Source organism: Chlorocebus sabaeus, chromosome 16 (assembly GCF_047675955.1).
Source record: "Chlorocebus sabaeus isolate Y175 chromosome 16, mChlSab1.0.hap1, whole genome shotgun sequence".
In the NCBI taxonomy this organism is placed as follows: domain Eukaryota; kingdom Metazoa; phylum Chordata; class Mammalia; order Primates; family Cercopithecidae; genus Chlorocebus; species Chlorocebus sabaeus.
Window position 1 is genome coordinate 52,030,425 of NC_132919.1, and position 13,417 is coordinate 52,043,841.

General features: G+C 52.7%; 1 protein-coding gene across 6 annotated transcripts in view; it reads right to left on the bottom strand.

Moving 5' to 3' along the window:
• TMEM104 (transmembrane protein 104) overlaps window positions 1-13,417 on the bottom strand; it is a 68,793-nt gene that overhangs the window by 40,430 nt on the left and 14,946 nt on the right. For 5 of the 6 annotated variants that reach the window (XM_073005053.1, XM_008011826.3, XM_008011827.3 and 2 more), the window contains 2 exons: window positions 10,205-10,304; window positions 9,687-9,795 (listed from right to left, as the gene is read on the bottom strand). In XM_073005053.1, coding sequence (XP_072861154.1) covers window positions 9,687-9,795; window positions 10,205-10,304 — 209 coding nt within the window. The remainder of the gene's footprint in view (window positions 1-9,686; window positions 9,796-10,204; window positions 10,305-13,417) is intronic. The other variant, XM_037993039.2, reaches the window with a different exon arrangement.

The following is a 13,417-nucleotide window of genomic DNA, read 5'->3' on the forward strand; positions in this document are numbered from 1 at the left end:
CACTTTCCTGATCCAGGGGAAGGGGACCAGCTGGGAAGTGTTCCCAGAGACCGTTCACCTGCCTCTCAGGTGAAGCACAGCCTCCCTGCAGAAGTGTGGGAGAAGGTGCCACAACTGCTTGGACATCATAGACCGCAGAGACCTCCCGGCCTCAGCCAGCGCCCAATACCCGATACAGGGCCCTGCATTCTCTTCCCATCAAGGTGTTCAGAAAATGTCTCAGTCCATGGTTGAAGGAAGTTCTTGCCACAGCCAAACTACACATGCCCTGCGGAGGCGCATGACTGTTCTAGTCACACTTACGTGGGGTATCTGCTGCCACAACCCCAGTGCCTCCTTTGTGCCTGAGGCTTATGAAAATGTTCCTTGGTCCACTGTCAGTGAATCCACAAGACATCTGCGCTCATGCTAATTCATCCGATATCATCATTAACGTGCACCCTAACCGTTCAGCTCTGTGTAAGGGCCGTCCCAGCTGAGTCCCTCGCACCTCTCTGCTGGCTGTAAACCCTCTGGGGTTCTGTGGCTTCTCTCCTCAAGGCCAGGGTGCACTGCAGAGCGCACACTCAGCTATTTCTTCTCCGCACACAGGTGTTGCTTTTGAGCCAGTGTGCAGGGCCAGCACTGCTGGCTGCGATACCGGCCACACGGAGGATCATGGCTATTACTTTAGAGTGAGTGCTTTATTTAATTAAACAATTACTGCTAGGGCCCTGGAGCGCTATTTAGAAAGACATCAGGTTCTGCTTATGATATGCACCCTGTAACAGAGTAAGCATCATTCAGGGAATAGCACAGCCTCACAAAACTTGGCAGGGCCACCACAAATGCCATAGACTGATCTACAGGATAAAAGGAGCAGACAGACACGGAGCAGAAGAAAAACAGTGTGGTATATACAGTTTTCATTTTAGTTAGCACAAAATATTTAAGAACATTCCATGTTACTCTCAAAATACTGGGAGGTTGCTAGATTCCACAGACTATGGAGGTTTTTTGGCACTTTTTTTTGTGAAATGAAGAAAAAAATAAAAAATAAAAAAAGGTGGCAGGGAGAGATGTGAAATCAACAACTGGGATGTACCCTTAACAAATATAATAAAATTATTTTTAGTTCTTTGCCCAGAAATGGGAGTTCTGGAAGCAGAGGGGGTGCAGAGTGTGGGACGGACTGGGCTGTTGAGCTTTGGGAGTCTGCCCGGGGCTCAGTTTCTCCAGGGGAATGACGGGAAATGTGTGTGCACACATGAGTCAGTGGCCAGGATCAGCCCAGGTAGCCTGGGAAGCAAGGCACACTGGGTTTTTATCCCTGACTGCACCACTCACAAACAAGGAGGGCTCAAGCCTTGAGCTCAGGGTCTGACTGGGATCAGTATGAGACCTGCAAAGAAACAGTCCTGAAAAAGCTCAGCGCAGAAGGTCCCCAGCAGGAATGGATACTCCCCCACGGAGCCCTACTTGGAAGCTTCCCAACCAAATTGGCCTGTGCACAGGTGTGGGGCTCGGGTATACACTTATCAGGCTCCACGGAGCTCTCCCAGCTCAGGGATGTGGATGGGGAGAGGGGAAGGGGCATCACTGGTTACTTCTTTCAGGTGGGCTGCCTATGATATCCACCCTAAGCCCTGTCTGCCTGTTTCTCCAGCAACATGAACTGGGCTTTGGGGTTCTGCACCTTTGCATATGAATACACGGAGACCTCCCTTTACACAAGAGAAGGGATCCTAAAGTTGTTTTATAAATGCTTAATTTTCACAGAATAACATTTTAAATACACTAGGGAAACTAACTACTTAAGAGAAATCTGAAGCAAATCCTTCTGTAAGGAATCACTTTGTAACAAGTAACTACCCTCCCAATTTATTTTATACCTTTGGATTTTCATATAATGGGGTTCCTAGGAGTTAAGAATGGTGGGTGTGTGGGGGTCAAGGTCATGGCAACAGATCATTTCCCATCTCCATTCACTTCCTGGGTAAACTGGTGAATGGGAGTGGGTGAGGGATGAGCAACCAGGTAAGTTACAATGCCGTTTTCCCCACGTGCCTGGGAGTAAAACTGGGTTGCTGTGGGCAGGTGGTCTTTGCAAGGCTGTACTCATTATTTTACAGACAATGGAGATAGGGGTAAAGAAATATGGTTTAGGCTGGGTGCGGTGGCTCACACCTGTAATCCCAGCACTTTGGGAGGCCGAGGTGGGCGGATCACGAGGTCAGGAGATCTAGACCATCCTGGCTAACATGGTGAAACCCCGTCTCTACTAAAAATACAAAAAAAAAAAAAAATAAGCTGGGTGTGGTGGCAGGTGCCTGTAGTCCCAGCTACTCGGGAGGCTGAGGCAGAAGAACGGCGAGAACCCGGGAGGCGGAGCTTGCAGTGAGCCAAGATTGTGCCACTGCACTCCAGCCTGGGCGACAGAGCGAGACTCTGTCTCAAAAAAAAAAAAAAAAAAAAAAAAGAAATAATATGGTTTAGGCTAAGCACCCCAAACCCAAAAATCCAACATCTGAAATGCTCCAAAATCTGAAACTTTTTGAGCACCGACACGATCCTCAAAGGAAATGCTCATTGGAACATTTTGGAATTTTGGATTTGAGATGCTCTACTGTAAGCATAATGCAGACATTCTAAAATCTGAAGAAAATCTGAAATCAGAAACACTTCTCGTTCCAAATATTTTGGGGAAGGGATACCCAACCTGCACATTCTACCAGGGCCAGAGACAACCCACTGACATCCTGTGAAGGGGCTATGTCAGTCGCCAGCTCAGAAGCAAGAACATAAGATCCCATCACCCCTCAGGACCTCGACGGAGGCCCATGAGCAGCTTCTGAGCTGGGGAAGGGAGTGGTAGGGGGAAGAAGCCAATGCCTGCTGTCTTGTGACCCCGAGTCCCCCAGTCTGGCACCTGTACTGAGACCATGGAGGCAGTGGCACAGGGGACTAGGCATCGTCCTCTCAACTGGCACACAGGTATTGGCCAAGGCGGGGACAGGTCATGGGGCGTGATGGATGGTGGGCATAATGCCAGTCAACCGAACCCACGTCCCTGAGAGTGACATTAAAAACAGTTAGCCGGACGAGGTGGTGGGCGCCTGTGGTTCCAGCTACTCGGGAGGCTGAGGCAGGAGAATGGCATAAACCCAGGAGGAGGAGCTTGCAGTGGGCTGAGATCCAGCCACTGCACCCCAGCCTGGGCGACAGAGCAAGACTCCGTCTCAAAAAAAAAAACAAACACAGCAACCCTCTCACTGAGCAGGAGGAGAGAGCATGGGCACTGGGGTGAGGGTGAAGGAGGCAGCCACAGAGTAACTCAGGGAGGTGTCACCCAGGTGTCCTCAGCAAGGTGAGGGGATGGGCTGGGGCAACTCGGGGAAGAAAGGAGGGACGGGGGTCTTGCTCAGACAGGAGCAGCAGTGGCGGAGGAATGGGTGGGGTGGTGGGGGCTCACGCTGTCCCTGGCTAGGAGTTAGAGAGACAAGCTGCAGTGTGGGAGTGAGTGACAGGCAACCTGAATTTCATTTAGGGAGGGCTGGGGTAGGGGGATGGAAAGCACATGGAAGGACAAGAAGCCATTCCTAGTCTAAGATATATAGACAGCTCCTCAGGAAAAAAAGCAAGCAAGCAAGAACAACACAGGCCTGTCCCTGTATTATTGATTTCCTTGAAAAAGAAAGAGACAAGCTAATCCTCTGAGGTCACCATTTCAGTCTGAGCACGGTCACTGCCTGAAGTTAAGAGTTCACCCAGCATTAGACTCCCAGCTCTGCTTGGGTAGCGGGTATGGGCACGTACATTTTTGGGGTGTGGGGAAGAAATGCATTCTTCCTTGAAACCCAGTCTCATGGGATGACTGCAGAAAGCTCAGCATGTACGGGACACACAGGACCCGGGACACGCATCTTAGGGGCTCACAACCCCACACCAAAGCTGGCTGAAGACACCTTGAAGGCTCACCGAGTCCAGCTCCTGGCGGTGGTGGGCACGGGTTAGAACGACTGCACTCAGCGCACATGCAGTGCCACCAGGTGTGACGGGCATCTCTCCACAGGTGAGAGGGGAGGAAAGGGTGAAAGGCAAAACAAACCCGACCTTTCTAGAGTCTCCAGAACTGAATGAGGAGGAACCGACAAGAGGTGCGTTGGGAGGGAGAAGAAAGAAAAGGAAAGGAAAGAAGATGGACTTCGAAGGTCACTCCAGTGAGCCCCGACATGGTCACCATCCTATTAAGGAGGCACCTGGATGTCCCTGACCCTGGAAACAACACCCTTTCCCCTCCAGGTATCCTGGAGTCTCCTCCTGACTCATCTTGGTTTGGTGTGAGGCTGAGTCCTAACTCACATGAACCAGACGAGGGTGGATGTCGCCCAGGAAGGGACACTCTTGACAGGCTGTCTGCCTTCTGGGCTGAGGGTCCTGCATTCTGTTTCTAGATGGGCCAACCCACTAGACTCCTCCCAGAGACAGCTCGCTTATCCTGTCCACGTTCTTGCCGGGCCCTACCCGGGTCACCTTTGCTGTCTGACTGCGCTTCACTCCAATCCCCGGCTCAACGCTGCACAAACCTGGGGGCAGTGTTCACCTGTGTTCTACTGGAGTTGTGCTCTGGGGGCACCACTCATGTTGAAAGCAACAGGAGTGGTGCCTGGGAGGCAGGCGGCACAGTGTCCCCAGAGTCTCCAAGTCCGGTGAAGTCCCTGCTGCTCCTAAACCTTGTTGCTTCTCTAATTTTCCTTCCTCACTGGTCCTGAAGGCCTCAAAGCCACCTCCTGCCCCAGCACTGGTAAGAATAAATATTCAAGTGAAGGCAGCATTGACCCACTTATTAGCAGATGCCACAGCCCCAGGGCACAGTGGCTGACGCTAGAAGAACAGAGACCATGGCAGGGGAAGGAAGTGTCCTTGGGAAGAGGCACTTAATTCCAACACTACTTGAGTGCCCAGGAAAAGCTGGCCTTGCTATCTAGGAGTGGGGGCACCAAGGCAGACGGGGCATCAATCAAGTCGGTGACAATGATGGGCAGACGTGCAAAGGCGCTCACTCACTAGGGAACATGCTCAGCTGTGTCACCCCAACTGCCTGAAAACGTCAGGCTCCCAGGGCTGATAACAGGTGCCCTGTGCCCCAGCCTGCACATGGCAGTGGGAGCCACCCCCAAAGCGGAGCCTATGGAACTGAGTCTTGGGCAAGTGGAGCAAGCCTGTGTCACCAGGGCAGGACAGAGCTGAGAGGCCAAAGAGCTGAGCTGTTGTCTGTCTGCTTCAGCTCCGGGATCCCAGGAAGCTCCCGTCTGAGTCAGTTTCCCTGCTGTGAAATGGGATGACACTGTGCACTTTACCGTGTGGCTGGGAGTCAAAAGTCACTGGTATGTGCTACACCGATGGAAGGTAAACTGTGGGAGGGTGGGGCACTCACGGCACGCATGGCACTGCCAGGCGGGCACATCACTCCCTCTCCACCCTCATGAAAAGGATATTTTCTCCTTGAGTGGTACTATTTTAGGAGGAAGCCATTTGGTTTTGAAATGGGGACTGCACACCATTTTAAGTGTTGCAAACGGACAAAGGCCAGTGTTGCCATGTGAGAGGGAGCTAAGATGGAATCCTGGCAGAGCGAGAGAAAACAGGGCTGTAGCGAAGGCCTGGAAGGACTCTTGACCCTTCCGGTGTCAACGTGAGCCTGAATCTGAGACTGATCTCACCCTCTAGGAAGAGAGGCTAGCAGACAGAAATCCCCCTGGCCCTCCACTTCTTCAAGGGGGTGTCTGGAGGGAGCTTGGGAAGACTCTCTCTGTCACAAGGGGTGGCAGGTACTGGCCAGGCACTTGCAGGCTGTATCCCTCTCTTGAGTCACCTGTGCCCTGGAGGTGGATCTCACAGCTCCTGTGTTCAAGGCAGGATAGCAGGCCAGGGTGACCTTGTCCTGTCCCAGAGCAGCCAACGAGGGGCCCCCTGCTCAACACAGCCAGTTTGCGGCCGGGTCTCCAGCCAGGCATAAGCTCCACTCTGCCATCTGCGCTCCCGGCTCTGTTCGGCCGGGGCCTGCCGGGCCACCTGTGACCCAGCAGCATCTGTCCACCTGTGAGCGGTGGATGCTGCTTGTTATTCCTAACGGTGAGAGGCTTTCAGCACCTGGGAGTCTCCACTGTCCCCTCTGACACTGCTGCCCTCTGACTCTCTATAGGAGCGATGGGTCCAGGCAGGGGACAGGAATATCGGCTGCGAGGTGATGCAGGAGTGAGGAAGTGCAATAAAGGCGCTGGGCAGTGCCCCTGATCCCAGGGGAGAGTGACACACGCCTGCATCCCAGACACTTGGGACGGTCTGAGTCCAGAACAGAACTGGTTCATACGCAATCCTATCACCTCACCAGGGGCCTCTGGCCCCTTCATGCTGTGGAGGAAGGAATGAAATGCCAACTTCTGACTGTGCTGCCTACCAAAGTCGGAGAAACTGCAGAAAGAATCCTGAGACATTCCCTAGCCTGGAGGCAAGGTTACCCGTTTGAAAGAGCTGGAGCATCTCACACATTCCCATTTGATTTTTCAAAAGAGCAGGAGGGTTGGGTGGGTGGGGGCCTGAGAATCCAAGGTCAGCTGACAGTGGATCCTGATGATAATCTCCATGGGCTCTAATAACAGGGCCGAGGTCACCACTGGCTCCAGCTGCAGTGGCCTGCTGGGACACCCCAGGAGCCCACTGAAGCAGCCAGTAATTCAGGGGACCTGCGCCCATGACACCCTGCTCTGTGGCTCCTCCAGGGAAGGAGAGGGAGAAAGTGACTCATATCAGCTGCGCCAGGAAGCACAGGATACGGACAAGGGTCGTCAGGCGCAGGGAGTAGGGTTGGAATTTTCCACTGGTGAAGGTCAAGGGCTTTGGGAGGTCACTGGGAGCTGCTGGTAGAGGCATCTCCCTTTTTGTAAGTAATCACAATGCTACACACAGGCCAGCCCTGGAGACAGTTACTACAGCAAGGATTCTCACTGTGCGTGTACATCTCAGGAGCATTCCTGGGAAGACACAGAAGAATCGCCTCCAGACGACTTTCTGAAAGTTAGACCACAATATAGAAGTCTGTATCTCTGTCCCCCAGAACCACTGTTGCAGAACGGCAATGAAGAAGAGGTTATCAGTAGGCCCTTTTAAAAATGCAGGCTGGGTAGGGGCTTCATTTACCTGAGACAAACAAGATCTGTGTGCAGAGTAGGGAGGAGTTTTCAATCCTCCGCTGACCTACTCGCTGCCTTGCTGAACACTTTGAGTGAAGTCTGGCTGGCAGCAAAATCAGAAACAGCTCATGGTAAAAGGCAGCGTGGCGTCCCTAGAAGGGATGGACAATCTTCTGAAACAGAACGACCAGGGGGCAGCGGGTAAGGACAGCCCTCCTCCTCTGGGGCCCAAGGGGCCAGCTGATGGAATCTAACTCCCCTGACCTTTACAAAGACACACAGGGATAAGCCCTGCAGGTCAGACTTGGGAGGGGAAGATGCCATCATCACTTGCAGGAGAGCTCAGGACTGAGGGAGGATACCCACATCTTTGCCAACCTCTTCCGCCAGTCACTCTGCCCCTTCCAACTCACTGAGGGAGGGGAAGGGCCTGCAGAGCAAAGAAAGCACCAGAGTTTGGGGTCAGGGGAACAGCAGGCTACTGTTCTGCAGAACCTCACACCCTGGGAGCCACATGCAAAACTGTGAAGTGACTCCTGAGACAATGCCAAGGCCCATCTGCCTTGATTTCTCCAAACTGGGTAGAAGAGCCCATGCAAACCAAAAGCCTCTGAGCAAACAGAAGCCCCCAGCAGGGGACTGGGCTATGGGGGAAGGATACTGTCACTGGCCCAGAAAAAAAAAGCTCTCATGGGCAGTCAGGGTCTCCACTCCTGTTCTGCGGCCTCTGCTTCCTGTTTTCGTGGCTTTTGCAGACTCTGATGACAATTAGCTCTATGAGTTATAAGTGCAATATCTTGGAGATGAAGGCAGTAATTAATGCCCGTCTGTTTTCCTGAAGGGTTCCTTCTGTTCGGTCAGAGAGTTATTGAGATCCAGGGAGGGAGGCTTCCATCATGTAGAAGGTTTATAGGAATAAGTGAGGGTAGCATTTAACAAGGCAAGAATAATGCTTCTAAATAATTTATCAGGCAAATAGCAGCAGCCAATATTCCCAGCGCGCAGTATCCGTTTTGCTGGTGGGCGGGGAGTTTGCCTGGCACAGTCTTTAGATTCCAGCAGCCTCCTCAGCAAAGACTCACCAGACTGGCTCTGCTGTGGCTGCTCTGCCCTGAACATTGGCCACCGTGTCTGTCTGAGCCACTCAAACCCCGTCCTCCATCCCCTCCTTCTGCCCATCCACCCTGCTAGAGATCCAGATGGGGCCTTTCACTTACTAATACCTCTGCTAATTTTATCAATCATGGTTTGTTGAGTGCGAAGAGGCTAACGAGCCTCAGCTGTGCTGCTAGTGCCTGGGCTCACCCCTCCAGCTGCCATGCTGGTGCCTTTTCCCGCCCCAAGGCTGGGGGAGGTAGAGAAGGGTGCCAGACAATTAACCTGCTACCAAATTCCCACCAGACCTGCAACGGAGGAATGAGGGACGCAGCTCTACTAAAAGACAAACTGCTAGCCACAGATGAAAGTGCAGAAGAAACACCGACCATTAGCTGACTGCTCCAGAGATGCAGAGAGGAAAAGCAACCTCTCCACGGCCCAGGCCGTAGGGCTCCTGCAGCACGGCTGTAGAGTGGGACTAGGAGGGCAAGAAAAACCATTCAGTGTCCCCTTGGGGTTAACAAATCCAACCCCAAATAGCCTGCAGGGCCTGCGGAAACCTTTCCTCAGATAGGGATAATGAAGTCGGGAGGCCAGCTCCCTGAAAAGCTTGGCTGTCTCTTGGTCCCTGCCTCCCTGCTCCAGATCAGCCAAGTGACCACGTGTCACACTGTGTGTCACCTAGCACACCTAAATTTATGTCAGGGCTGAGGAGGACCAAGAGGAAGCAGAGAATATTAACAGATACTGCAACAGTTGAAGAAAAACATTTCTGAGTCCTGCCCCTAAAGTAGGCAGAGATAAATAACTGTCTCTGGTTTTGTATCTTATTATCCAGGACCTGTCTGGCATATTATTCAGCTCCCTGCCCCCCGCCAACAGCACAAAGCAATCAAGAACGAGCCTGGAGATTCATCGTCTTCTCTTGTCCGCTGGGAGGATGAGAGGAGGGAAGATAGGAAGAGAGTGGGCTGACCCTTCCCTATCTGGAGAGGATGTTTACAGCCAAACCCAGCATCGAACCATATGCTCTTGAGCTGGCCAGGAGTAAGGTCAAAATATGGAAAGTTTCTGGAAAAAATGAGATGTGGCACTCTTGGAGAACTCTGCTGAGGGTGGTCCTAGAGCCTGAGCTCAGTTTACAACAGTCACGGTCCTGAATCTGGCTATGACCTGAGTGCCTACTCCAAACCATGCTTGACTTTCAGGCCTGCTGCCAGGAACCTTGCGGGCTAGACTCTTAGTGACGCGATCCATTTCTGCTTGGGGCCAAGGCCCCAGTGCTTAGCCAGAGTGTGGAGAAGGGTAGACCCTCCTCTCTGGGGAAGCGATTCTACCTGGAAGTAAAGGCACTTCAGATGCCCTCAGCTGCCCAGGCCGGGCGGGGGCAGGGGCCCCAGAGGCACAGACACTCACCAAGTAGATGCGGTAGGCGTCCACTCGGCGCAGGGGCCCCCAGCACCGGTCGGTGTCATTGTATTTGGTGTCTGCTTCCACACCGCAGGAGTCATTGCCAGCGGCGCTGCTGATAAAAAGAATGACAGCAGGCCCAGGCTCAGCGAGGCCGCCTGGCTGGGCTGGGGGAGACAGAAGCCACTCCCTGCACAGCTGCCTGAGCACCAACAATCAGACTTCACAAAGCACTTTGCGGATGCATCTCTGAGGACGCGCCCTCCTTGTTCCTGCAGCACCATTTCCCAATGACTCAGGAGCCCTTGGTGGGAACCTAGTGGGGCAGGGAAGGGGACAGTGACATGAGCTAAGGACAGACAGCATGGCTGGCTGTGGTCTGTGCAGAAAAGGGCCTGGGCATCTGCATTCCCTAGATGCAATGAACTCACTTGGCATGGTGCTTCTCCCCTGGACGCTCTGCCCCGACTGGCCGAGGAAGCCCCTTTGGCTACTGCCAGCCTGGGGGTCAGGAGGGTACTCACCAGGTCACCTGCATGAGGGAGAAGGGCACGGCAGCAGCATAGATGGCAAGGTCCCCATACAGGTAAACGATGATGCAGAAATAGAACAAGTTGACCCCCACTGAAAGGAACACAGCCATCAGTCAGGCAGCTACAAAGAGATGTCTGCATGTTTGTTGGTTTTTTTTTTTTTTGACTAAATCTCTACCTCTTTCATAGCTTTCAGTTCTCTGAGCTGTTAACTTTCTACAAAAAGTGGAAAAATGACCCCAAAGTCCTATTTCTTTTTCTGGCTGGCTACACTGTGAGGCTGACAAGAGACAGATCGGCTCATGACTCTCACCTGAGAGGATTCAACGAGGCTGGGAGGCTCAGAGAGATTTTGAAGCCAGATAGGTGCACGGTGAGTGTGAGGCTTGGTGTGGCCAGGGAGTGAGGAGGGAGGAGAGATGCCCGGAGTCAGGAGCCTGACCCCCGGGGTGCATCAGGGCTGGTGGCCCCCTCTGGTGTCAGCCAACACCGGGCTCTAAGACAAGAGATTGCTACTAAAAGAGTTGAAGCAAAGAGAAATTGACAGAAAATAGCCCAGCTCTCTGAAGCTGGGATCCAAAGGGCAAAAAGCCCTGGATTTCCAAAGGCCAAGTGCCTCATTCTGAATCTGACTGATCCCAAGCACATGGTGGTCTGGTGTGCTGGGGAGATGGTGCTCAAGACAGGCCCATTTCCTTCTTACGGGAAGCACTCCCAAGGGACAGCGGTGATAGTGCGTGACACTGACACACCCACTGCAGAGGCGACATTTGTCCCCTCCCACTCCAGCAGGAGGCTGAACGAGAAGCTGGGAACACAGGGCTCTAGTCCTAATCCCATCAGACTTGTTTCAGGACCCTGGCAAGTCCATGAACGTCTCCTAACTGGTGAGGGTGAGAAGAATCCCACCTGGGTCATCTTCCATAAATGATTCCAGATAGAAAGGCCAGGTGCAATGGCTCTGAAAACAGTGGCAGAGCCCTACGACCTAAGGGTTACTGCCCAGACAACCAGTCTCCACCCTTGCTCAGACTGAGGCTCACGTTTTTGACGTCACTGGTCTCAAGCTGCTGGTTTCTTTTTTTTTTTTTTTTTTGAGACAGAGTCTCGCTCTGTCGCCCAGGCTGGAGTGCAGTGGCCAGATCTCAGTTCAGTGCAAGCTCTGCCTCCCGGGTTTATGCCATTCTCCTGCCTCAGCCTCCCGAGTAGCTGGGACTACAGGCGCCCGCCACCGCGCCCAGCTAGTTTTTTGTATCTTTTTAGTAGAGACGGGGTTTCACCGTGTTAGCCAGGATGGTCTCGATCTCCTGACCTCGTGATCCGCCCGTCTCGGCCTCCCAAAGTGCTGGGATTACAGGCTTGAGCCACCGCGCCCGGCCATGCTGCTGGTTTCTCTGAGAACATAAAGAAAAATGAAGTGACAGCTCCTTTTTAATCCTGGTGGCTCAGAAGAGCCTGCAGGGTCCCCAAGGGAAAGCCTAGGACATGTTACTCCTGGGCCATGTGAGGTCAGCTCTGTTCCTAGGAGTCTGGTGGGGAAAAGACTAAGAAAACATGATCCTCAAGGGGACCCAGGAGGCCTCAGCACCCACTTCTTGAATATGGCATGTCCTTCCCTGACATGTCAGAGATAGCCTGACGTCCAAGCTTAGTGGCCTCTGGGGTTGGCCTGTCACTCAGGCCCGGGCTCCAGGTACAGCCTGCACTCCAGCTTGCTTTTTGCTCTGAGGGGACACATTGTCCCCCACCCCACTCCCAGCCTTTCCTCCACCTGCCAATGGACTCTGGCTCTGTTTACAAACTGCCATTGGCCCTCCCTGGTCAATAAACTTCATTACTAGACACAAAATAAGGGATCAAAGAACTTCCTGAGAAGACATCAATGGCCAGGCCGGCATTTCTGATGACAAGAAATGAGCTGGGACTCTAAGGGAGCCTCCTATAGAGGAGGCAGCCCCACCAAGGGAGAAGATGACAGTCTGGCGGCCTGTGAATCAGGAACGGAGCAGAGCAGAGGCTTTCAGCTGGGGTGATTTGGCCTCCCAGACCCTACTGGGAACATGTGACAATGTCTGAGGACAGTTTTGACTGTCATAAGTAGGAGGTGCTGCTGGCAACTAGCAGGCAGAGGCCAGGGATGCTGCTCAGCACCCTACCACGCACAGAACAGGCCCACAGCGAGGCATTCCCCAGCCCAAACATCAACAGGACTGAGCTGGAGAAACTCTGGGGTAGAGAAGGAGACTCCCTCTAAGTGTGAGGCTGGTCTCAGACAAACGTCTTTATTTTCCATTAGATTTGGGCAAATTAAGAGTCTAGTCTGTGGTGGGGAGGGAAAAAGGCAAAACTGCTGGTTCCTAGAATTCTTACAGAAATCAGGGCAGATTGCAGAACCCGAAAATGAGAAAGGAGGTTTAAAAGGCATGCGTCTTCCTTCCAATGTGCACTTTATTTTAAAGCTTGCATTTGGAAGGGGACTTTGCGTGGCTGCCAGGAGGAAACGCTTATGCTTGCTCAGGCTGGTGAGACGGGAGGGATAGAAATGGAACAAAGGAGAAGCACAGATGTGGGCTGAACCTGACCAGTTGGTTTTGCTGAATTCTGAAAACCCTCTGTGAGGTCGGTCCAGCAGGGAGGGTGAAGCAGGCCCTACGGCTGCCTTTGGCTGATAATCACATTGCCCTGCCAATGACAAACTAAATGCTTAATGTCCTAAAAGCAGTCAAGGAGATTCCAGTTCCTACAGTCCCCCCCGGCTCTAAGTTAAGTGCAGCCACATTTAAGACTAGAAAGAACTGGTAGGGCAGCCCACTCGACAAATGGGGCTTTGACAAACGGGCAGAAAATCTTCCAAGACAGTTGCAAGGGGAAGGATGAACTGAGAATGTGACTCTCAATGAAATGGAAATAAACAGGTCTGGGCATTGAAAACTAAACTCCTTTTTCTTTTCTGTTTTTTTTTTTTTTTTTTTTTTGAGACAAGGTCTTACTCTGCAGCCCAGGCTGGAGTGCAGTGGTGTGATCTTGGTTCACTGCCATCTCCGCCTCCTGGGTTCAAGTGATTCTTGTGCCTCAGCCTCCGGCGTGGCTGGGACCACAGGTGTGCACCACGACGCCCAGCTAACTTTCATATTTTCACTTGAGATGGGGTTTCACCATGTTGGCCAGGCTGGTCTCCAACTCCTGGTCTCAAGTGATCCGCCC